Consider the following 26,752-nt stretch of genomic DNA (forward strand, 5'->3'; position numbering starts at 1 on the left):
AATGTTAAGCGTACTTCTTCATTTGTCCAACTGTGGGACAATTAATGATAATTATAATAGTTTTGGAACGGTGACTTGTGACTTGTGTATGCTGATCGCAGTACTCAACTTTATTGGATACTGGAGTCTAATGGCCACTTTAGTGTTTCTAGATGGACTGAAAACTGAAAAATTGATATCGGTTTTGAAATTGTTACAGAAAAGTTTTGTTTATATACAGTTTATGTTATAGGCTAGCTCTTAAGAAGTTATTTGTAAGTAATAAATTCAATAAATGAGCCGTGCCATGAGAAAACCAACATAGTGGGTTTGCGACCAGCATGGATCAAGACCCGCTTTCAAAGCCTGTAGCAATTAGAGAAACTTTTAGCGGACAGCATGGATCCTGACCAGACTGCGCGGATGCGCAGGCTGGTCTGGATCCATGCTGGCCGCAAACCCACTATGTTGGTTTTCTCATGGTGCGGCTCATTTATTATTATTAGAAGCACAGAACGCAATAATAAAGTGAAAAGTATTAGCATGCCCCGATCATTTGAGTATGTTCATGAGAGTTTAATGTTTAAATTTTTTAAGAAAATGAAGTGCTGATCCTTTCGGCCTTTGTGATCAGCATGTACATTACACACTGGTCACCACGGCCAAAACATCAAGGGTCAATCTAAGGGAAGTTTAAGGTTCAATTTAAGGACAGTTTAAGACAGATCTAAGGTCAGTTTGTATTCAAGATAAATATCTGAAAATTTTAAATTTTTCAGTTGGCACTTTAACACTCAAAGATGGAAATTCTACAACTGGACCCGGTGCGCGAATATCATATAAATGACTACGAAGTCCATTAACCAGTTTATCAGATAGGTTACGAAGTAAAAAAATTGGCGCAGTGCTAATACTGTTTATGTGCTTCTGATCACCTTAGTTTGCAGATCGGAATTCATGTGACTGTCCAGGAAATTCAATTATTCTATTTCTATTACATTCATCCACTCGTTCATTTCTAGTAAATAATTTGATAGATACCATGTCATAAAGCAAAGGTCGGCTTAATCCATGAATGAAAGTTTCTGTATCTTTAGTCACATTTCCACTTGCAACATCACCTTTTTCTAACCGGAGTCTTATTTCAGACAGTGTGACCCGATGTGGCAAACTGGTTGTAGTTGCGTAAAGTCACATGACAGTATCAACTGAATACCACTAAAGGAAAAAACTTAGATCCTTCGATCTGCACACTTTATTTAGAGATTCAAACAGTTTATTGCTCAGTATTAAGCATTCATCAGTCCGATTTATTCTCTTTCTCACTTCAGCAAACTGGACATTACTTTACACCACTTTTCTTATTTCTGATACATCACGCCAACAGTCACCAATGCCCGGCCACCTATGAATTATTGCTGCATTGTCATATAAACATGCAATTCCAGTTGTTGTAGCATGTGCCGCAGACTTGTCTTCATTTTTAGAGCATGGACAATTTGTTTCAATAAATAGGTTTTACCGGTACCTGCTGCACCAAGTATCAGTAGATTATGTCCGCTGAATTGAACGCTTGAGATTGTGCCGTGTTTAGCTCCATCTTAATGCACAAATAGCTGTTTAACATATGGAAGCGAGATATGCATTCACTATGGTTCTGTTTTCAGCAATACTCTATAAGCCGGGCCCAGTCACACCTCCGCTGCTGACCAATGAGACGTCGTCTGAGCATGCGCGTTGGCCTGACATAGCCGCTGTGGGACGAATATAACTATAACTTGAAGAAAGCAGGTTCGTTTTGCTATGTGTCAACATAACAGATATATATCACTACTATAGTCACTACTGATTTGTGAGACATGAAAACAGAGATTTGAGTATATATATGCAAATGTTGAACCAGTACGAATGTGTAGTACAATTCGGGCTCGTATATAAAGCAGTATCGAAACTAATCTTATTTGGGTTAGTGGACTTGCTGTGGCATGTGCGTGTTCGTTTGTACTGCTAGGCGCTTTTCCGTAATTGGTCTGGTATATTATGGTGGTGATTTAGTTCGTATTAATTAATTCTCTCTACTATACAATAATTTATAATGCGAACTTGTATCCTAGCGGATCTCACGTATGGGAAAGTCAACTGTTCTGCATATAATTATATCCCTTAACGCAAATTATCTATATATATATTCAATGTATCCTCGAGATCCAGTTAACTTTCAGAGAGAGAAAATATAGCTTCTCTGGTCCCAATCAGTTAATAAAGACTAAAAAGTCACTACTGATTTGTGAGACATGAAAACAGATATTTGAGTATATATAGGCAAATGTTGAACCAGTACGAATGTGTAGTACAATTCGGGCTCGTATATAAAGCAGTATCGAAACTAATTTTATTTGGGTTAGTGGACTTGCTGTGGCATGTGCGTGTTCGTTTGTACTGCTAGGCGCTTTTCCGTAATTGGTCTGGTATATTGTGCTGGTGATTTAGTTCGTATTAATTAATTCTCTCTACTATATAATAAGTTATAATGCGAACTTGTATCCTTTTTTATGTAAACAATATTGACTTATGGTAAGTACAATTATTTTGCCACATATAAGACATATCAGTTTTACATCGAATTATGCATATTCTCACAAAACCTTGACTTCGCAATAGGTATGGAGCCCACAGGCATGTGGAGCATAGTCTACTTCAAGGGCTGTAAAAAGCGGAAACATTAATTTTACTCATTTGACTATAAAATGATAAATGATGCATGGAAAAAGGCAGTTTAGTATATTTTACTCTATGCCCCTTTGATGAAATTGTTGCTTTTACTGTAACTTATTTGTTTTGTTAAAGACTTTGATGAAGTCCAATTCAAATGTACTGAAATTTGTAATATGTTTTCTCTTTGGGGTTTCAAGGCGGTGCCCCACTGTGTTCCTTTATTTGCTCGTTTTGTCCTCGTGCGTTTGCTTTGTATTCGTGCGTGCGTGCGTGCGTGTGTGTGTGTGTGTGTGTGTGTGTGTGTGTGTGTATTGGTAGTGTGCACAACTGCATGCTGTGAGTTTCGTTTGGGGAGGCTGCGTTTTTGGATCATGGCATTCCCTGTTTGATATCTATCCTTGTTTCTTTACGTCAAACTGAAACATTTGTAAGTTATACAGGGAGTTTCTAGATTTAAGCGGTGAAAGAAAGCCCAATGTGCCCATCCGGGGATTATTTCTGGCATGGACAGGCACCTGAGTAGAATAACCCACCTTCCGTAAGCCAGAGGGATGGCTGCTCTACACCCCAAGGTTATGTTCGAACAATCGGCTTTGAAGGACAAGTCAGGCGAAGTCAGCTACCTTAACCACTTGTCCACAGAACATATAGTTTGTCAACCACACAGTGTCAAACAATATAAAAGATGCAGTTAAATTGTTTAATTAATGCAGAGGTAAAAAGAGACATATTGACATAAAAAGCGTAACACGTAATGTTATTGACGTTTTGTTGAGGATGCTCGATGCCTGTTTCTCAATCAGTGTTGTATCGTTCTCTAACAAGTTCGGATCACTGTGATTCATTCTTCTTGTTCTACCTTTGTACTAAAGTGCTTTCAAGTAATACAATGTGGTCTTTGTACATATCTACACCTGGAAAATATCTTATGAGCTCTAAAACAAAACATCAATCCTGAATAAAAACAATGTTCTTACACTTGGATTTTTTCCAAGTACTTCTCATCTTTAAAATAATTTCATGTGTAAACAGTATCAGATACTTTTATCAGGATTTACATTTCTAACAGGTTTAAATAATGCACCACGTATGACCTGCTTAAAGAGTGATAGCTTGCCATAATGATTTATTCTGTGTCCTCTCTTTTTCTTTTACCATACAAAAGAAATGTGAAAATCATCACTTGCGTTTTGAACATCTTCTCTCAGGTGTAGCTTATGTCCATTTCCTTCACTCTTGTATAGTATGAAATTCAATTATATTGCCTTGATTTTGTATATACAATGATATAGGTATTATTAATATTTCTCTTCTTGTATAATGTTATATAACAAGGACTGTGTCCCGATATACGTTCAGCTTCATTTTATATAAGCTGTCCACTTCCATCTGAACTTGAGTAACACATACTTTACAGTTTCTCCGATGTCTTCATGACAACCTAAAATAAAAAACATAAGGTTACAGGCATGGATTTTTTCCAAGTACTTCTCATCTTTAAAATAATTTCATGTGTAAACAGTAAAAATATGATATTAGGATTTCAGAGGTCAATTGCGAAAAATCGAAAATAGTGGCCAGCTTGGCACGTTAATTTACAAAGTAATTTATTCCAACTCCTGGTGCTATAGTCCTTGTACAAAACTGACATGAATCATACATATACGTCTCTTTGTCCCAATTCCCGATACCGAAAGGTATGTAGGATTATGGAACCTTCAATGATACACATAGTGCAATTCCATGAAAGGAGGCGTATGCTCCTCAATTAAAGTATTGGGAGGGCTAAACTAGACAAACTGGAATTTAGATAGGGGATCCGAGGATATGGAGCCTGTATTTCACAGAAACTGCAAAAAGACAAAATTAAAAAGCAGGCACCATTTCCAAGGGGTAATAAAACAATACCAAGAGTTTGGAACCACTCAAGCCGGACTGTTCAAGTTTAAAATCTAACTGTACAATTAGCACAACACAAATGTCGTGCTGAACGATCTGGGAAGATCGATATATAACAGTCCATATTGAATGTACGAAGAAACTTTTTTACGTCCACCACAAGGCATATATAATGCTTCTGTGATAGCAAAATAGAAAATGGAAACTTTAAAGGTCGTTTAACACGGCAAAAATGAAAATTGTGCAGGTTCGGAGCCTACATATCGCAGAAACCGCCAAAGACTAAATTTAAAAGCAGATACCATATCCAAGGGGTGACTAAACAATACCCAAAGCCACGAAAACAAAAGTACTGGAACCACCCAAGCCGAAATGTTTAGGTAAAAAATTTAACTGTAGGCCTACCATTAACACAAATGTCGCGCAGAACGATCTGAGAAGGTCGAAATATAACATCTCTGATTGATATATTCTTATATGAGGAAGCTCTTTTCAAGCAGAATTCCGGTCTGTGTTGTTGGTCATAGGTACAAGTATCAATAAAATAACACAAATGTACTTCAGTACCCTCATAGAACTTAGTTATACTGATTGAAAAAAGAGTATAAACATGAAAATTTCGTTCAGAGTGGATACTCACAGTTTTCACTTCCGTATACGCTTGGAGGTTATATTCCCCGCTGAAAAAGCAAATATATGATTATTCTAAATTTCAGTGTGTTGCACGTAGCTTTAATATTTTAATAAAAATACTGTAGCTCTTCATTTATTTATCTGGGTTTTACGGCGCACCAACACAGTATAGGTTATATGGCGCCAAACAGCACTTCAACCTTAATAACAAATCACATATATAGATATAGATCTATATTCACACGTTCAATACGATCGTGAGGTATAATACAATTAACTCATAATATGTGATTTGTTTTCATACTCAGTTACTTTGAACATACAACTTTAAACGAATGAATAACTAAAATATGAAAACAACGATTTCAAACTGTTGCAAACGTAAACGTATAGATATAGTTACAATATGCGGATATATGCGATATCAATTTAGGATAAACTCAACACACGAAAAAAAAGTTAAAACTAAATTCCTCACAATTCACGTCCGATACCGGACATCTTAAATCCCCCAAATGGAGCTGCGGGTGACGACTTGTAGTAGCAATTAACCCTGATAAAAACACAAAAAACAACAAATTATTGTGAATCAAATTAAAATAAACCAGTTATGCTTTCAGTGCTACTTAGTTTGGTATATAACCGCTTTATGTTGCATCTCCAGTCTGTTTAACTAGAGAATGACTTTTCAAACAACAAAATATGTTATCATCATAGTTTATCTTTTTTTATACACGTATTTATTTTTCATTTTTGTATTCCTATTCTACTTTGAAACAAACACCCTTACAATTAAGACTATCACGTTTAATGTTTCCTTTGGATTAGTGCTGTAAATCCAAAGATGAAAACTGTTAACATACCACACTCTCCCAGCTTTTACCCTGCTAGTGAATGTCAGGGCAGTGTCAATGTCCTCGGTAAATATCGCTGCTGCAAGACCGTATTTCGTGTCGTTTGCGCGTGTTACAATCTCTTCCATATCTTTGAATTTGATTATAGACTGTACCGGACCAAATATCTGTAAAACAAATCCATGATTGTATTTCATATCACTGCTTTCCCGTGTTCCTATGAAAACGTATATACATATTATTGTCTGGGCTATTGCTCAAGTCAAGCATTACCTATCGTCTAAGAGATAATATTATTCTACAAAACTGCTGCACAACGCCCTATAGATACATTATTTTCGACTTTGTTCTTAAAAAAGTTCTCTAGTCAAGCATATGCAGCGATAAGAGATTATAGAACATTTTAAATATGTAAGATAGTTCATTTTCTGGATGAACACAAACTACGACAAAGCGTCTAGCAGAACAAAAGACAGCGTACATATTACACAACAAATTCACCAACTCAATGAAGTTGGTTTCAGTGCTTCTTTATCTACAGGCCCAAACTGCACTATGCATGGAACTGGTTCTTAACAATATCCATGGAAGTTGCGAGAAAATATTAGAAATATTTCAGTTTCATATATCGGAATTCTTTTCCGATCGTTGGAGCTAAAATTTCAGATTACAGTTTAATTCCAGTTACAGTTTCTATGAAAGTATTATTATCAGAATATTGGATTTAATTACGATTTATTTATTTAAGAAATTGATGGAAATATTTCGACAGTGTTTTGGGTATTTGTGTTCATTCAAGTTATTTAGAGTGGATTAATCTTCATGATTTATCAATCCACTTTAATATTGTTCTCTGTATTTTTATATATATATAAAATGCGTTTTGTTTAAAATGTGTTGTTGGTCGTTTTTTCTACACCAGCCTTGGGCGTAATAAGTAACATTTGACATACCTCCTCTCTTCCTATCCTCATTTTCTCTGTGACATTAGAAAATACAGTTGGTTGTATGAAATAACCTTCAGTGCCATGGCTCTGGCCTCTACATTCCAAATTAGCTCCTTCTTGTTTACCACTCTCTATGAGTTCAAGAACCTTATCGAACTGTTCTTGACTGACCTGAAACCGTTCCTCGATTAGTTAAAAAAAAACTCCTCAATGTAAATGACATGCATAATGTGTCTTTAATAATAAAATGGAATGATAATGACAAGCCAGAAAAATAAAAACAAATATGAATACGGTCACAGGTAGACTTATAAAAATATGACATCTCTATTTCAATGGAAATATAAATACAAAATTTTACACAATTCCGTTTGAAATAAAGAAAACAAGAGATGCACGTAAGTTATTGTTGCTACGGACCTGCTTGTAAATTTTATATGCGAAAAACGTTTAGATATGTCCGGGTCAATAAAATACCTCATTTGATGTTGTTTTATTTACTAAATAAGTGTTTACCTGTGGTCCGTATTCACTTTTAGTGTCAAAGGGATCGCCAAAAGCTTTAGCTTTCGCACGAGCTGTAGCCTTTTTAACAAATTCATCATAAATATCTTCATGTACGTACGTCCTGGATCCAGCCGCGCAAGCTTGGCCACAGTTAAAGAAAATAGCCTGGTGTGCCCATTCAACTACAGTATCCACTAGAACAAATTGGTTTGCATATATCAAATACATACATGACACAAGCAATAAATTACAGATAAAAAGATAAGCAACCTATTTATGTTAAAATAGATAAAATATTCATAATGATTGAAATGACCACAAGGGATCATTATCTGCTTTCTCACATTTCTCTTCTTAAAAGATTCAATACAAATTGTCTTGATCCTAACCTAAAACTTTTTAGCATATATTTATAGGTTATTAGCTTTGTATCGGGAAATATGCACGAGTTCTCAGCGGAAATATTGCGCGACTTTAGGAGCGCAATATTCTTCCGCTGAAGAACGAGTACATATTTCCCGATGCAAAGATAATAACCTTTTTATTACATACGCATCTACACGTATAAATATTATGTAAATATCATAAATATGTTCAACAGCCTGAATTGGATTGACAATACTGAACTAAATAGAAAAAATAGGGCAACTACACACGCTGAATTACGTCACGCACCCGATATGAAATTCAGGCGTCAGTGTATGGAAAAATATTGACGTTTCCGGTACCAGTGTAACTTAACGGGGAAAAGTAACGTGTATGTAATAACAGGGGTTATTGCTGCTGTTCCTCGATCGACAATGTCGTATTCGGCTTGAGAGAGTTTTGTTAGGCTTGGATCCCACGAGTCTCTGGCGCCGAGTGTGATTCTGTCTGACAAGAGCCGAATACATCATTACAGAACAAAATACCCGGGCTGAATACAGGGCTTTGTATTTATTAGTGAAATACAGGCTGTATTTTGCATAATAAATTCGTATGTATATAACGAACATGGTGGGTTCAGAAGATTGCAACAACATGTCATTTTTCACTGTAGATGCAATAAAAGTTGCAAAACAAACTAAGAACAAAGTTTCTTACAGTTTGCGTCTTTCCAAACGACCAATGGACTTTTCCCTCCAAGTTCTAGGGTAACCCTCTTTAGGTTTGATTTAGCTGCAGCTGCCATTATTGTCTGACCAACCTTTCAAACAATTTTAAGAAAGTTATGGGAATAATTATAGGTATGCATAACACTTCACAGAATATGACATGAAACTTAATCAACTGTTACGATATTGTTTGCTTTAGTTGCCAGTATGTATACGATATATAAAATATTCCATATATGTAATAATATAGAGAAACAAAAGTGACACTTTATTAGACCAAGAGATATTTCAACCTACAAATATTAGCGTATATTTGTGATAAGATCACTGTCCATCGAAGGCAACAAACATTTCGATACATTCATTTGGTTACATTAATTTGTACCCGTGTCTGTAACATTACAGGAAAAGTCTATTTTTCACCAAGTGCGCGTTGTCCTGTTGTGCTAACTATTTGTGCACGAGGTTATACCTCTGTTGATCCAGTAAAGGAAATTTTATTGATATCCGGATGTTCAGAGATGGCAGCGCCGGCCGTTGGTCCATATCCCGGAACTACATTGACAACGCCTGGAGGGAATCCAGCCTGAACAAACGGATAATTGTTTTAATAACTGTACACCATAATAACATATTTCAGTTGTATGGAAACCGCTGTGAAATTAGTTTCATTTACATTGGGAAATACAGAAAACATGTAGTCCAGAACGTTCATTTTGAGTACAGTATTTAAATTTTATAAGTTTAATCGAAGCTACATACACGTAAGATATACTTAAAATATTATAGGAAAAACCAGAAATTCGATCCAACAGGATGAGCCACATTACATGTAAGCAGCCACCTGAAGACGAAAGCATGTATATAAGTATGTATACATGACTGATGTGTACACAGACACACCTGGGACACCTGGTAAAGATGCCGGCAACAGGCACTCAAAAGCAAACACATTTTGGAACGAAGTGATACACAAAATCCCCACTTGGTTTAAACAGTACGACGCACAAAACCTCACTGTCAACCCTTTACTAATATGTTAAATTGTCCCTACTAGGGAATCCCTACTAATATCATAGTAGCAGTAGAAAGCATATACAAACTACAGAATGCTTTGTAGAGAGCATATCAGAAAAGAAACACCTTTAACGGCCCTACGAAACAAAACAGAAGAAAAATACCAAACCAGCTTAGCCACAGTGGATTTTTATTGGTCTGCCATGTGTCCCGTCAACTACAAGCAAAGAGGCAAGCGTAGCGTCCAACTGTATAAGACTTGTGGTGCGTATCTAAATTGTTTGTTAAAACAATTTAGAGTTTTACCAAATACAAACGAACATTTTACAGAACCTGTCATAGGTCAACAAAGATCTTCAAATATATCGCATTAATTTTGTGATGAAAATATGCAAAGTAGAGACACTATGACATCACTAGAATGGTTACCTACCTCCTTTATCAGCTGAGCTGCGTAAAGAGCGGTTAGTGGGGTCTGTTCCGCAGGTTTAAGCACTATTGTGTTTCCACAAGCAAGGGCTGGTGCGACCTTCAACGCAAACAGGAGAAGCGGAAAGTTCCACTGAAAGAAGTGAAACTCATTGACATCGTGGTTCTGATACTGTTGCAAACTCAGAGAAAATATGATTGACGTTCTGACTTCTTGAAATACTTACAGAAATCTCTGCTATGAATGGAATATAATTTCGGACAAAAATAAACATCTGTTAATTATAAGAAAGAGAAAATCATGCCGTCATATATATAATTATTTGTCCTTTTTTACCATCCACTGGCATACAATTACACGAGCGTCATTGACAGACACATATTTGCTTTTATAAAACGATCGCGTTGGTTTAAAAGAATTCTTTTCGTTTCCTACCAGAAATAAACTATATAGTATAGAATAGGTATATTTGAACTATAATTCATATATTTACCATAAAGGATTGCCAATGCTTACTGGTATAATCTGTCCACAAACGCCTACAGGCTCATGTCTCGTGTAACAAAAATATGTTCCATCTGAAATAATAAAAAAGTTAATGCTTCTAGAATGTATTCATGAAAATTTCATTTATTTATTTTCCACATCAACACAGCAGACCAAATAAAGATTTAAAAGAATTACATGTACTTATTACCTACATATACATTTCCGTTCAAAACATAGAGTCCAGACTATGGAAATCCCGCATAACTAAGTGTATTCATTCAGGGTGAAACAGGTTCAGAAAACACAACAAGATGTATAAGTATGTTATAGAAAGAAAATTACACTAGAATGTTGATCTGGGCATTTTGTACGACATCTCATTGCGTATAATATTCCCTGTTTCTGATCGTAATGGAAAGACATTGGATACACTATGGAACTGCGATTTTCAAATGCTACTGCGCTAGACTTTTGATACATTTAATACCGCTGTGAAAATATGTGAGGACAATTTCGTATATGGTTTAAACATACCTATAGGTATGGTTTTTCCTTGTATTTTATCAGTCCAACCAGCAAAGTGTCTAAATAAAGTCGCAACAGTCGCCATGTCCCACACGTAGGAGTCTCTAAATGCTTTGCCACTGTCCAGCGTTTCAAGACTCTAAAGAATTAGAACATGTGAAAGTTTTATTACATTTAAAACAAATGATATTTATTATTTTTACCCACACATTCATGTTGTTTATCGTTTTATTTATCACTGTTCAGAGATTTTAAATGCGTAACCAAAGTGGTGAAATATACCATCTCTGAACGACGAAGCATCTCTTCGGTTCTTGGACGACAATTGGAACCACTGCCACCCATTTACACGATCGTAAGAGGCGACTAACAAGGTTTAACCGCTTGGCTTTTTTGTTTTCCCAGCTGGCTTAAAAGTTCTTAATGAACATGACACTATCCGACAATCTAAGACGATAATTGACGTCATAAGTTTCTCTTACCAGTTAGTGGTAATCACAGCATTTCCTTAAACCTACACAGATCTTTGTACCAAAAGAACAAAAAACACAATATGCTTCATATATTGTATAATATGTAATGAGCACTTGGGCACGATGAGCTTACATTGTTTCTTCTTCCAATATTATCATATCCATTACATTTACATATAAGAAAATACTGACATGAATCATATAACAACTTCAAATACCATTCAATTCATAAATATCAATTCAATGATTGAACATGCATAACATTCACTTCTCATGTATATATATATATATATAAACATTTTTAAATAAAGTAACAAATAATTTCCCGTGATTTAGATTTAAAAAAATAATCTGTTTGTAAGCATAGGTGCCCAAAGCTGAATGACCATACAAATCACAACAATCGGCACGATAACTTGCCTTACCAGCGTTACTAAGGCTACCAACAAAACAACCATCAAAACAAGATTTTGATTGGCCTGATACAACAATAGATCTATACCTATTCAAGGAAAATATTTCCCGCCTAATTCGCTTCGCTTAACCGACGGAAAATATATTTCCTTAAACCTACACAGATCTTTGTACCAAAAGAACAAAAACACAATATGCTTCATATATTGTATAATATGTAATGAGCACTTGGGCACGATGAATCAAAGAACGGGAAACTATAAGTTACAAAATAATACCATGTGCTTGAAAACTAATTCAAAGTTTATAAACCCAAATTCTGAGAAACAGAAAGTCTTTCAGATAAACAGTCTTTAATATAACCATCTTTGGCGTTTTCACTACGCCACCTTCCATGTCTCTTAAAAAGTCTGTCCTTAATGCCGTTATTCGCGGCTGCAGTTGCATCCCCGGAGCGCAGGCTGTGAAGTCCGAATTTAGAAATATCCGGAACATGATATTTAAACGCTTCAATAAACAGTTCTCTCAAAGTTGTATATGAAATGGGTTTATTCATATCCCTTAACTTATATCCATTTTTGCATTTTGACATTCCACAAAATATGTAAATGTCAGAATCACAGTCAATATTCGCCCATGTTAAATATCGCTGTAAATTTACAACAGGACACAACATAGTACCTGTGCAAGAAATTGTTACCCAATTTCCATCTCTATAAACGTCAGTTTTGCTTGATTCAATAAATATATTGATATATGTGGAATGGAATACTATATCGGAACGTCTAATCTTAAGTAATTCTTCACTTCTCAAAAACCCTGCGTATGCTAACAAACATGCGCAAATAATTCTCTGATTCTTGATATTGTTTTCCTGATAAAGACTATTGAACATTCTAAGCAACATAACAGGAGTCACTGGTTCTTTCTTCACAATTTTCTTAGAAAGCTTTCGTTTAGCAGCTTCTAATATGTTTTTTACTAACGATGAATCAGTTGGCGATGTCAAGCCATATAAATCATGCATCCATTTAACACTATAATATGATTTTGATACAGCACTGAATGAATTTGAAGACTGAACGATAGAACACAAATATATACCAAAAATAAACGGCTTGGCCGGAAAGATGTCCTTTTCTCCCAAAGAATTACTCAAGGCCCATTTCCTCCACCGAATAAAACCTCGATTGTAACATTTGGTGGTACTGTCGGCACGAGCATCCTTCAGTAGTTCTGGGATCCAGGTCACCTTATCGACCAAAACATCTGGTAAATCTTCTATTTCGTCCGAGAAACACTGAAAAAACATATTTAAATAAAGAATACGTTCGTTAATATACAATTATAATAAAATAATTTGCAATATTCTTTTTCTTCACATATTATCATGGCTTGTCAGCCTCCATAAACGGAATATGCAGCCGACAAAAGGCTGTGAAGGTATAAATGCCAATGAATAACAGACTCTATGTTTTTGTGTCTTAATAATATTAAACTATATTAAAACTTTATCATAACATGCAAATAGAAGATCTATACTTGCGCAATAATCCAAATTAATATACATTTCTGTGAACAAATATTTTAACATCAATACACATATTATCAAGGCTTGTCAGCCTAAACAGAAAAATAGCAATTATAAAGGCTGCCACGCCATATATTGATGCATAATTAGCATCTTAACAGTACAGATATATACAAGTACTAAAATATTAGTCGTAGTGCTAACATTTTAAACTTCAAGTTTTCATTTCCGAAAATGCCTGCGCCATTAATGCATGCAGTGTAATTTTCTTTATTTGTAGGCAACTCGATCCAGTCTACAACATTGGATATAAATCTGCCACCCACGCATAATAACGGCCAAAAATTTGCCGAAGACCATGACGGTACAATCAATACACCGCTAATTTTGTCTGACTGCATTTTTCTTAATACCCTAGCAACTGTAATGATGGGTGGCACGAACAACCCAAATTTACCACCCCAAAATTCCGAAAATGCATCCACTCCTGAACACCCTTCATTCCAAAACTGGGAATAAAATACAGGTAATTTACTATTATGAGCTGAAGCGAACCAGTCTACCTCTAAGTTACCCCACTTGCTTTCGATCAAGCGTACAATATGAAAAGATATGCCCCAGTCATCTTTGTCAACAATCTTTGACAGATAATCGGCTCTTTCATTTTCCTCCCTCGGAATCCATTCAACATCTAAAACAATAACTATTCTTTAAACAGTATGTAAATTACTGAATGCAATTGTTTGCAACTCAACATTCATCGAACCCTTTTTAACAATGCTGCTAACAGCCTGATTATCAGAAAACCACTTAACCTTGTGTCCTCGTAAAACATGTACAATGGACTGCATAACTCTGAAAACTGCTGTAAGTTCTCTCCAAGTAGAGGATCGAACCTGTTCATCATTTGTCCACTGACCTTGAGCGGCACCATTTACAGTTCTTACCTCATAACCGGCAAATCCCGTTCCGGAGGCATCACTAAATACTATTTTAGTGAAAAAATCTTCAACATTAATCTTACTAATGTTCAATACTTGTAAATTTTCTTTCCAAAATTTGAGCTGAGTCATACTACCACAACTTAATTGTATATAAGATGCCCACGATTGTACCGCGGCTATATCTATACTCAAGTACCTAGTCATTATTTGAGAAATGTGACCTATAACAACCGACATGGAGATAATTTGTCCAACAAAACTAGCCAATTTTCTCACGTGAACCCGTCTGTGTTTCTTTAACGAATATTCTATCTCTGAAAGTGTATTTAATGCTTTCTGTATTCTTCTATCTGGTATATAAATACTATTTTTGGTGCTATCAAGAGTATTACCAAGAAACTCTATGATTTGCACAGGAACCCATAAAGATTTTTCTGCTTTTGGAACAAACCCGGATTCAAGAAGATCATTTTTTATCGAGACAGCAACATCTGAACAACTCAAAAAATCTCCCTCACAACCAAAACCGTCATCTAAAAACATAACTATCATCTTTCCTTCACCCCTCCATTTAGCAATTAATGGTCTTGTTAATTTGGTGAATATGTACGAAGCTGTGCTAATTCCAAAAGGGAGCACCAAGAATTTGTAAAAAATAGTGTTTCCCATGTCATCAGTCCATGAAAACCCCAGATAATCAGTATGAGGGGGAAAAATAGATATGAAATGATACGCAGAATGAATGTCAAACTTGAACATATAGCAATTGGGTCGAACATAATTGAGTACGATTCTAATGTCCTCATATTTTACAGACTGTTTCCATAAATGCTTATTGACATGTCTTAAATCAAGTATTAAACGCTTCTTCCCAGAAGACTGTACTGAAACGGTTAACGGATTAACAACAGCAGGAATTTTCTCACACTTTTCAATTGAACCCCTCAATAATAAATCATTTATTGCTTCTTGTACAAAACTAGAGTCAGTGTACCCGGTTTCGCACACATTTCCTAAGAATACCTTCCTATCTAGCTAAAAATGATTAAATTTGAATTTACCTCTATATGTTTTAATAAACACACTTATTTCGGTTTGAAACACGTTAGTTTCACTTCCCACTACAATGACGTCATACCTCTTAGTGTACTTGATTCGGATAACATATTTTGACCAGTTGTTGCATTTAAGTGTACCCGGTTTCGCACACCCTGCTATTTATAGAACCCAGTGATAACAATGCAGTTACTCAACAGAAAAATATTAATTAACTTTTTAACCATTTATATAATTCATTTTAAACATATATTTTCCAATAAAACATCTGAAAGTGAAATTTAAAAGCAGTTACGATTTTATGAAAGTGAAAGCTAGGTACCAAACCCCGTTTTTACTTCTAAAAACAGAAAAGGTTAAAACAACTGAATACATGAAACAAAAATAAAACAATATAAGCTGTTGAATCACAAAAGACCCCCACAAGTCTAATTATTCGATTAAGTTCTCTGTTTTAATAAAAACGTAACGCAAACAATCAAGCTGAAGGCATTTTGCAGGTTGGGAGAACTTCAATAACTTGAAATATTTTTTCGTTTAGGTAAATTATAGGCAAGTCATTCTATCAAAAATATAGGCCCTACCTTAAACAAATTCCAACAGAAACTTTCTTCATTTCCTTACAATCTTTAGACATTGTAGTATTGTAGAAAAAAAGTCCTCAAAAAAAATCCTGTCGGAAACTCAGAAAATGCATCATGTTTAATGGCATCCTTTATTCCTTGAACGATTCTCATAAATTCTTAGTTGTACTGTCAAAATAATAAGCATACAAGAAAAACAAACATTTTTGTGTGATTTATTATTTTTATATAATACTTATGCTATTCTGATATTTCTATAACATATTTTTCAACAAGAAATACATTTATCTCCAGTAAATTTTATACCAGTGGGGTCAAAATACCCACCCACTTGCATTTACATTGCAACTCAAAGAGCACTAAATAATTTGCCCAGTAAAACTAGCACATCAGTAACAGTTTCAGGTTGCTGTATTAAAGACTAAACAAAAAGTATGCATGTGTACTTAAATAGATAACAAATCACTATAAGATGAACCACATCATAGCAAAAGGGGCCATATGATATGATGTTTCCTTAACAATGGAAAGTATTAAAAATAGTTATTTTCGCATCATCTTTATCATGTTACAATAGCAACCGGTGTTCAAATAACATTATTATAATCATAAAGGAAACCCCTTAGTATATTCACTGTTCTTTACTATGCGCTTTTAAATGTATTATGCACAGTGTATCATTGTGACGAAAACACAAGAGCAGCCCAACAATCTAACCTGCTTAGCCTGTATTATAGAATAATTAGATAAAATATGTATAAAATTTCTTATCTGAACATTCCATTGTCAAAAAATATATTAATACGTACATATGTATTAACTTTTATGAATTATATATAAATTACAATGCATTTAAATAATGATGCTGCCTGTCATATCAGGCTCACGTAGGAGTATGTCGGAATATTATCCACTTTCAATTCAATCTCAAAGTTAAAATATTCCTATATCTACATTTAGTTCTCGTTTTCTTTTGATTACAACAGTTGGCAAATAACGTTCACTTAAGTAAATACAACTGTATCAGCTAATAATTTTCAAACAGTTAAGCGTACTTAAACAACACCAACATGCTCGAATTCTTCACTGTCAACCTTCATACTGTTTGAACAACAGATGCCTCTACATCCTCCAATCAAACAGAGATGATGGGCTGCCACAAAGTTCATACTGGAAAATATCTTCCTTCTCATCTAATGCTATGTCAGCAACAGCAATAAGACGTTGGAATAGAAGTTGTGAATCAACATGTATTTCCGCTCCGTCAACTTTCACACTGTTCTTTTTTCCTAACGTTACAGCTTCATTCTTCCTTTTAAATGTATACTCGATAACTTTTTGATCTGTCATCCCCTTTATAATACCCTCACCAACTTCTTTTGCTGTATCCGCATTTACATTTTTATCTGCAATAACTCCTGTTTCAATGTTTCTTAACTCTACTTCTTCTGCGAATGGATTTTTTTCTTTTAAAAAGTCTATAAATGTATTTCTGTCCAGTTCGTCTCCTTTAATTCTTGATTCTGTACTTTCCTTATGCTGCTCACTTGTTATTAATCTATGCTCTGTAAATTCCTGCATTGCATTATTAATCTCAGCCATTGCAGGGACAGAAAGTAACCAATGTGCTCTTTGTGCTTCTGTCATCCCTCTTCCTCTAGTTAGACCACCGACCGACTTTACACTTCGCATTAAGACCTGCTCTATCGCCAAATCCGTTGAAAGACCTCCCCAGTAGCGATCGCTCCTGCGTACAACATGAAACCCATTGCAAAATGCGTTACGAAGTTGTGGGTTGCTATCAGGAAGACTTATCATCTGTTGCAGATACAGATAAGCTGATTTCAGGTACAAGTTGTGACCGGCTGCTGCAAAGAATGGCAGCATTTTCTGCATGGATTTCAGATGTAGACACCAGTTTCCAGTTCGCTCTGCTTTGATAAATGATTTTAGCATATCTATCATTTCCATATATTGCAGCCAAAGCCTAGCAGTTTTATATTTCAAAAGGTCCAACTTCATTTGTTCATAGCTTTCCATCAATTCAAGTATTGTTTTGTTATTTTGCAGAGATTCCGGGGCTCGTCTCTTATTCAATATATCATGAAGGATGTCTTCTACTTTAGGAATGTCACTGTGTTCTGTGCTTTTTTCTTTGTTAATGTCACTTTGTCCCCTTTCTTCTACCTTGCAAATGTCATTTTGTTCTATGTGTTCCACTTCGTGGATGTCACATTGTTCTGTGTCTTCTTCTTTGAGACTGTCACTTCCAGTTTCTGGTTCAATGTTATCATTTGTGTCGTCTTTAGTTTGGATAGAATTGTTGTTACTATCCGAAGATTGATCTTTCTGTGCCAGCATTTTTTCAAGCAGCAGAACATTTAATGCGTCATCTACAAGAAAATGTCCTCTGATTGCCCTGTTTATAGCTTTACCATCAAGCATATGTCCAACTGTATTTTCAGCATAAGCAGTCGCAAGAAGTTCTTTCAGGCCAGTATTTTCCATTATTCTGCCAATGCACCCTAAAAAGCTCATCTCGGTATGAAATCGACCCAACCGTACCACGACTGATTTAATCTTGCTTTCACTTGGTTCATTTTCTATAATATTGAGTGCCTTCTAGTACAGAGGCTGATCGAAGGTAAGAACCGGGGTTGTATTCGATTGGTTAGATTGTGATACTACAAAGTGCAGCGTTGAAAAGATACAAGACAGGTCACTTGCACTCAATCAATCATAGGCATGAACACCAAGGATGACTCTCCGGGATACTTTCCATGATGTACCATCTGCATAAATCCGGACCAACCTGGTGACTGTACTCCCAACGGTCGTGCAATTTTAATCAGGAAGTCAAGTTCTCTCAGTGGTTCTTCAATGTCTGCTAGATCAATTAAATGTTTAAATATCATCTCTTCCATTTTGTTACTCTTTTGTTTGTAGAAATGAATGTCAATTTTTGCAATATCAGTTACTCTTCATTTGCTACATGTACACGTGGGATAATTTGATTCGTTTTAAGTCTAGGAGTAACAGCTGCAATTATGCCCATCCCATGAAATGTGTTCAGTCCATCCAATGTACAAATGTTATGATCGACATTGTCGGCTATGTATTGCACAAATTCATTATTAGTTGTGTGAATAGTTGTTCCCTGTGTAACTGCAGCACAAGATTCATATTTCAGAACTTCTTGATAAGACGAACAGAAACCAAGACTATGTAAAGATTCAAGTAGCATTTTAGAGCCAACTAGATGATGGACTTGCACACCTAAACCTATCTGTAGTGGTGCGATAACACTCCTTGGGCAAGCAGCTTGCACAATTGCTTGACCTATAGATGCAATCTTCTTTTCTCTTTTTTTTTATCAATTATCTTATTTAGGAATATTTGGAGACTTTCAGGGACATACTTAAGGTTAGATTCAAGTGACATAATTTCGGATGCTGTTGGATAAATTTCTTTTGAATACTCGCCAGACTTTATATCACTGAAAATAAGTTTTGCTGCTGTTAGTATGATAGCTTTCTGTTCTGTTTCACTATCTTGTTTGCCATTTCTGTTATAAAAAGAATGTAAAATGGAATGAGCTGTACTTTTAAATGTTACAACGTCATGTTTCCCATTCAGTTCTGATATAATGATAGCAACCCCAAAATGTTCAATCATTCTTTTTTTCATATAAGCTGTACCATATGCTTCATCATCCCCACACAGCTCTGACATAATTTTCACAAGATCTGACAGTGTTACCTGATCATGTTCATGATTTTCAAAATACTTCATGGTATCAAAGAATGCGTCTTCTATTTCTTTTTTAGTTGGTCTACCTTTTTTCTTTTTTGAGAATTAACAGGAGATTTATATGGCGTAGGAATTTGATAACTTGTCCTAAAATTAACGCTACAAACTTGATGATATCGAGCTTCAGCAGCTGGAAGGTCGTGTACAAATTCAAGCCTACAAAGTACATCATTTCCCCATTCATCATTTCTCTGTTTACACACATTTTTTATTGTTTGCTGAAATTCTAGAGTTCTAACTGGGAAAACGTCATAACCTCTTTTATTTTCATTTTGTTTTGCGTCAGTACCACAAAAGATACATTTACTTTCAAAATCAAATGCTGTTTCACCAGATTTCCGTGTCTTTACACTAGAGCTTAAATCAGACTTTTCTTTTGATGTTCTAAGCTGGTTTGGGTGACAGTAGACCCTCCTACACTCAAGATGTACTATCTGGCCCGGAGAAACACATAGCAGATCACCTGAAATTGCAAAGAAAACTTATCATTTAGTACATACCTGATTTGACAAGTACTTCAATAATGTACAGTCTAATATTACCAGTGTTCACTAGGATCAAAGTATGGATTATATTTTAGTTATGTATGAATTATAAATTGACATAATCAAATTATGCATTATTCGATGCATGCTTTTAATTACATATATAAGGTAAAAAAAAATTTTAGTTGATAATAACAAATAATTGTTCATGTATAAAACAGGACATAACTGGCTTCATTGTTCTTCCATGTCCTCTGAGAACTGAAATCTTTCAACGCAGAATAATTAGAAAAATATAAAACTGTGTACCTTTCTTCTTGCTAACTGTCACTAAACTCATGCACCCCTTTGTACCAAGCTTGGCAGTAGGACCTTCATCTTTTACTTTACAAATAACACAAGCTTGCTGCTCAGTGCTGGAAAACAATATGGAGAGTTCTTTAATATATCACAGCGTACTTCGTTAATACTTTATAATGACAAAAACAAATCGAGACATCTAGTGTACATATCGCATTGATGTGAACAGACTTCCGTTGCAATAGTTACCTGGTTTGAAATAAAAACGAAATCATTATTCTTTTTTTCGAAACTAAACTAAGTTTCATGAATGCCGTTCAGATATAACTTATAAAATTTCAAAATCATTATGGTCTTACTTCATGCTCATCGCCAGAAAAAGCAGTAAGCAGCAGTAATCAAAGATAATGTACATCTGTTTCATCAGCTTCTCTTTAACAGTGTTTCAAATATAATTAATCATGCTACGCATTCCATATTTCATGAAATGAACAAAAAATAAATAAAATAAATTTACTTTTTTTCGTTTTAAATAGAAATAAATGGGTTTACTATGTTACAATTCACTACAATTAAAACTTTACAATGAATCATAATATCTTTTCTTAATCAATTTAACGAAAAACAAATATTATTTCGAATAATAATAATATATATTCATTACTTTCAGTCAAAAATAAACGCAATAGCCTATTTGCAGAGTTTTTCCATTTTTAAATTTATGACCCAAAAACGCTTCCTTAGATTTATTTTTTGGTTATATTCCTTATTAGGCAACGTATTTTTCTATTATTTTTTTTTCATAAATACCTGTTTTTTTCATTACGATTATAGATATAAATACGTATGTTTACTGTACTAAAGCATATGTGGCCAATACTGGACATAATAAAGTGTATTAGCCTCTAGTAAACAAATCGCGAAAACATAAAACATTAAAAGACCTTGCTTATTTTCGCCTCTTTAAAAAGTCATAGTGGCGTAAATGTTGTATTTATTGTTGCAAATAAACGTATATTTACCAATCCTTTGAAATATATTCGTCTTGGTGGTTAAATAAACGGATAATGTAACTCTTTCACAGTAAACTTTGCAGACGCTTTGTTTACGTCAGAACCGGAAGTAGGAAAACGAGCGATATGGTGTATGGTAATGAACATCGTCAGAAAACGAACAAAACATAAACTTTCCGACGTTGTATCTGAAAACCCTGTCGCCCGATTTTTGAGGACTTTTTTTTAGTGTTTCACTTCATATCAAAGAACATATTTATCATAAGAAAGTTTCTGTTGGAATTAGTTTAACGTTGACATTCAGAATAACCGGCCTATTAGTAGGTAAATACTTACCTGTATGATGGAATAGTGATTTTTCAATTTATTTTGCACCTTGTTGTTGTTTTGCATAGTCATTATATTCATGAAACTTAATATTTTTCAACTGACCTACAGGTCTCCATTGATATTGTTATTGTTTTCGTCTGCACTTACCAGAACGAGGCTCCAGTGGGGAAGGACCCCTTGTGTAAAATTATGTAGGGAATAACTCAGTTTTGTGAAATAATAACAAAGAATTGTTGAATTTTCTGCTTTATTCTCTCAAAGTACATAAATTTACTGGGTGTGCGAAACCGCGTACAGTGCGAAACCGGGTACACTGACTCTACGTTCTTGTAAAGCCGACCTGTTATTTTTTAAAATGCAAGCAGATGGCATAGAATAAAATGGAATTTTATACCCACTTTTGATTGTATCCAGTATAAAATCATTAGCACCAATCCTATGCCAAAAATCATAACACTGTTTTAACCTATCTTTAACAATTATTGCTTTTTGACCCTGTTCATACTCAAAATATTCATGCGTAAAACTGTCACCGTGTAAATCATAACAATTACATCTAAAAATAGAATACTCATCTGTCAAAACTGATGACTCATTTTCTGTTCTGGGTGACATCGATGGCTGATTGACTCTGCTTGTTGAAGGAACCTGACATGTAGGGACAATCTTTTCTGTAGTGCGTGAAGTCTCCGCAGGCGAAGCAACTTCCAAACGTCTTCCTTGTGTAGGGACGAAAATTAGACGTCCCGAGAGAACCGTTGACTCCCGGAAAGGTACCTGACGTTGATGGCTGCATACCCCATTGAGGAAATGGAACGCTCCCAATACTCCCAACAGTAGAAGTAGGCCTGGGAAATAATGTGCGTTTCCCAGTTGCGTCGTTCGGCGATTTTTTCGATTGAAATCGCTTGCGTTTGCGGAGAGCACGGTTTTCCGCCTTGGAAATCTTAGATTCATCGTCACTGTCGCTGGCTACAGGATTCGCCTGGTATTGTCGAACCGTTTCCCAGCCCCCTTCTGACGTATCGGCAATTCGGATAAGTTTTTTTTTTTTTTTTTTACGTTTGTGCAATTTACCAGCAGTTTCCTCTAACACCTCCAGAGCGTAGTCAGATTTGTTGTTTGTGATAGCCCACTTGGCTTGCACGACTGAATCTTCAATGTCCGTGTTAAAGTTATATTGAATCTTGTTGCCCTCCTTTCTCCACGACAACTCTTTGTCTTTAATCTTTTTCACTTCTGATGACACAGATAATGAAGTCCCTTTAACGTCGTCTCTCAAAGACGAAAGCTCTTCTTTCTGACTTTTCAATTGTTCCAAAACTAAATTTAATGTCTGATTAATGTCCGTTCTATTTGCACTAGGACGACTTGGCGAATTACGTGGTGAAATTTCATCCATGACTAGCGAAAAATAATCTGTTTGTAAGCATAGGTGCCCAAAGCTGAATGACCATACAAATCACAACAATCGGCACGATAACTTGCCTTACCAGCGTTACTAAGGCTACCAACAAAACAACCATCAAAACAAGATTTTGATTGGCCTGATACAACAATAGATCTATACCTATTCAAGGAAAATATTTCCCGCCTAATTCGCTTCGCTTAACCGACGGAAAATATATTTACAATGCTTGAATTTCTTCTCTGTTTAATTGACAGGTTCATCGAACCATCTCGTGCTTTTTGCTCTTGTGTTGACATGTGTTAGCGGATGACCATTTTAAATTGAAGAATTTCGTGAATCTGCGACAGTGACATTAATTTACGGTATAACTGTAGATAAGCATTAGCAGTTAGGTTATTAGTCAGTAAGTCAGCTTCATACGTTATTTAAGAAATGAAATGATTTTTTTCGGCGTTAATGCGAAATGAACGACAGAATAGGACCGGTAAATGAACGACAGAATAGGATCGGCAAATTAAACATGAATCGACAGAATAGGATCGGCAAATTAAACATGAATCGCTAGCGCGATTCATGTTTAATCCGCCGATCCTATTCTGTCGTTCATTTCGCATGAATACCGAAAAAAATAGTTTCATTTCTTATATTGTCATTATATTTCCTTTCAATTTGTAAACAAGATAATATTATAAATTGCACATATTTTGTGGTATTTAACATTAAAATCAGCTTCCCGGCCATTCTGTTCAACACACGGAATAACTGCGACGTCATCTAAGGAACGTTCTCCTTGACTATACGCGGACGTCGTCAAAACAGCGGTCGGTTATCACTAAGCAGCGATGACGTAAATTTCGCGCCTTTCCTTTTGCTGTTCACACGAAATGAACGTCATAATTTTCAACGAAAAAGAATAGGGCGAATGTAAATATATAAAAATGTACATCCAGATGTCCAGTACAAAGAAAAAAGTTTTGGTTGTACTATTATACCCTCATTTTTCAGGCTCTTTAACGTAATTTCTATAGTAACAATATTGGAGAAAACATCATTCTGCAATAATACGTCTTTGCCTGTTATATCTGGTACAATTTAAGCCATGAATATTGTATTGCTTACATAATACATAACAAAATCATGACAAACTTGCCGCAAGATCAGAAGACAAAACTAACTTACTGCAATATACAGCCTGTCCCTTACAATGAGATCGGCGAACTTGTGCAGCAAGGCACTTCGTTTGCTGGCGTCCATCTTTTGCCATGGTGAACCGAATTCGAATGCTTTCTTTGCGGCTTCAACAGCTTTATCTATGTCTGCCTGCATTTATATACATTTTTTTTTCTAAAAACTAATCATTTACGTTTTATCAACCTAATGGAAAGAGAATATTGCACGCTCGGATAAAATTTGCTTAGTTGAAACTTCGTTCTCATATCTTAATAGAACTTATGTGATCTTTTATTATATACTTTTTAATGATGTATATTCATGCATTTATTTTTCACTGCTTAGAAACATTTTCTATATTTTCACTGATTTTCCGGGCAGTGACTTTTGTTCTTTTGAAGAGAAAATGTTTATAGATAGTGAAGTAAACTATTTCAAACAAAGGGACATTATTACTCGACCGTTCACTTTGATTTGAAACGCCAGAAAATAAAACTACAACAATATGTCGACATTATCGGGGTGTGCGATATCGCACAAATACATTTTCATATTTAATAATCAAATTAAATTAATTAACGCTGGACGTTGTAAAGACCATGCTACGTATTTTGTCATACCATTCGATGAAAATTAAAACCATTTCACAAAAAAAAAAAACAACAAAAAAAAAAAAAAAAAAAAAAAAAAAAAAAAACAAGCAAAAAGCATTGAACTTTCTCTTTATTTAAAAGACATTGTACCTTGTCTCCCTCTTGAACTTCACATATTTTCTTTCCATTTGTCGAGTTAGTTGTCGGGAAGGTCTTCCCACTGACAGAGTTTACCCATTGATTGTTGATGAATATCTTGTATGTAACAGACACGGAAAATACATAATTATCTATTATTGTTAAAGTAACTTAATCGATATAAAATTCATTGAAATAACACTTAACACCAAATACGTTGCAAAATATTTTTGGGCAGCGTCAATTCAAATAAATGCTTAAAATGTTGTCATGTTTAACCATGCAATGGCACGTTGTACAACATTTAAATATATGTTGCCTTATACTTGATAAAAGTTCAGTTCACCTCACTAATATTAATATATGAACTGTGTTATCAAATCTGTATCTTATACTTGATAAATCACTAGTAAGTATTTCAGTGACATGTAGAAAGAAATATAGTGTCAAGGTTTTTTTCAAAACATGTTTAATATGTTAACAAAAATTGAAACAGACCCAATTATAAAGACTCTGCTAAAGAGTCAGTTAAAACAGTTTTCGGCTGTAATTATTTCTTTTTCATATAATACAGCTAAAAGTTTTGACGACCTTACTTCTGAAAAGACTTGCTGCATTGCGACTTACATTCAGGTCACGTTCTTTGTACTATTCATTAAAATGACAACACACGTACACACACATATAACGTTATATCCGGCTACAGCGTTTATATGCATGTATATCGAATCGCATTTATCGACACCTACTTTATAAGCATCTTGGCGTTTGATGTTTTCATTACACCAAAATACGTGATTTCACGAGAATACGGTCAGTAACGATTACGTCATTCATTATTTTTTCGATACAACTAATCTTTGTCGTCAACATGATCTAGATAAGACTATCAACATTTGAAAACGGAGCGACAATTCGACTGTCTGAAATAAATGAACGCGTGCTATATAGTGACTTTATAACCCAACCTCTCATTGGTTCTTCAATAACATAATTATTTTGGTTCGTTTGCTTGCAATCTGACGCTATATAGGAAGCTAGGAAAATGAATTTAGAAAATACAAGAACAAAAACATTTTTTTTCTATCTTATCATAGCTGTTACATTATCCGGGTTTATGCATTGAGTAAGTGCACTTCTATCAAAATGCTAACATGTCTTAAACTTAAAAAAGTATAACTAACCTGTGTGTATTTTACCTCCGGTTCCCGTATTGGATTAGGTATTTCTGACATGGCTGTGATAAGTGTATCAATGCGTCACGTTGTGCTAAATAGATAAATGACGGTAGGTTATAAAACTGCCCGCTGCAACCAATTTTACCGATAAAATTTGATCTTCCCCAGTGCTTTTCGTTTGTAGTTATCAAATTATATGAGTACGTTTTAACACAAACAACAGAGTTAGGACT

The 26,752-nt window shown here is 35.0% G+C and overlaps 3 protein-coding genes across 4 annotated transcripts; all 3 read right to left on the reverse strand.

Annotated features, from left to right (window-relative positions):
* Window positions 1–3,380: 3,380 nt before the first annotated feature.
* On the reverse strand, window positions 3,381–26,684 carry LOC123566426 (aldehyde dehydrogenase 1A1-like). The gene is made up of 14 exons (XM_053549918.1): window positions 26,526–26,684; window positions 25,354–25,458; window positions 24,620–24,760; window positions 11,099–11,228; window positions 10,592–10,653; window positions 10,079–10,207; window positions 9,101–9,214; window positions 8,618–8,720; window positions 7,544–7,728; window positions 7,034–7,198; window positions 6,090–6,247; window positions 5,705–5,779; window positions 5,234–5,273; window positions 3,381–4,135 (listed from the first exon to the last, which is right to left on the reverse strand). Exons 1-14 carry the CDS (start codon window positions 26,574–26,576, stop codon window positions 4,106–4,108), a joined length of 1,488 nt encoding a protein of 495 aa, XP_053405893.1. The 5' UTR covers window positions 26,577–26,684; the 3' UTR covers window positions 3,381–4,105.
* LOC123561533 (uncharacterized) lies at window positions 11,642–23,653 on the reverse strand. Of its 2 annotated transcripts, none has more exons than XM_053549919.1 (2): window positions 22,428–23,653; window positions 11,642–13,276 (listed from the first exon to the last, which is right to left on the reverse strand). In XM_053549919.1, exons 1-2 carry the CDS (start codon window positions 22,479–22,481, stop codon window positions 12,281–12,283), a joined length of 1,050 nt encoding a protein of 349 aa, XP_053405894.1. In that variant the 5' UTR covers window positions 22,482–23,653; the 3' UTR covers window positions 11,642–12,280. Both variants share the same exon structure in this region, with proteins under 2 accessions (XP_053405894.1, XP_053405895.1).
* LOC123562431 (uncharacterized) lies at window positions 19,077–21,421 on the reverse strand. The gene is made up of 2 exons (XM_053549921.1): window positions 20,696–21,421; window positions 19,077–20,364 (listed from the first exon to the last, which is right to left on the reverse strand). The coding sequence occupies exons 1-2, from the start codon at window positions 20,724–20,726 to the stop codon at window positions 19,904–19,906; spliced, it is 492 nt and encodes a 163-aa protein (XP_053405896.1). The 5' UTR covers window positions 20,727–21,421; the 3' UTR covers window positions 19,077–19,903.
* Window positions 26,685–26,752: the final 68 nt, after the last annotated feature.

This window comes from Mercenaria mercenaria, chromosome 8, assembly GCF_021730395.1.
Source record: "Mercenaria mercenaria strain notata chromosome 8, MADL_Memer_1, whole genome shotgun sequence".
Lineage (NCBI taxonomy): Eukaryota > Metazoa > Mollusca > Bivalvia > Venerida > Veneridae > Mercenaria > Mercenaria mercenaria.

Excerpts from the sequence above, each read along its gene's own strand:
- LOC123562431 (XM_053549921.1), bottom strand. The coding sequence starts at position 20,726 with ATGAGTTTAGTGACAGTTAGCAAGAAGAAAG. Across the intron at positions 20,365-20,695 it reads GACAGTTAGCAAGAAGAAAG|GTGATCTGCTATGTGTTTCT; the intron begins GTACACAGTTTT and ends TTGCAATTTCAG.
- LOC123566426 (XM_053549918.1), bottom strand. The coding sequence starts at position 26,576 with ATGTCAGAAATACCTAATCCAATACGGGAACCGGAGGTAAAATACACA. Across the intron at positions 8,721-9,100 it reads CCTTTACTGGATCAACAGAG|GTTGGTCAGACAATAATGGC; the intron begins GTATAACCTCGT and ends ATTGTTTGAAAG. Across the intron at positions 5,274-5,704 it reads TCCGGTATCGGACGTGAATT|CGGGGAATATAACCTCCAAG; the intron begins GTGAGGAATTTA and ends TTGCTTTTTCAG.
- LOC123561533 (XM_053549919.1), bottom strand. The coding sequence starts at position 22,481 with ATGATTTTTGGCATAGGATTGGTGCTAATGATTTTATACTGGATACAA. Across the intron at positions 13,277-22,427 it reads TATACTGGATACAATCAAAA|TGTTTCTCGGACGAAATAGA; the intron begins GTGGGTATAAAA and ends ATGTTTTTTCAG.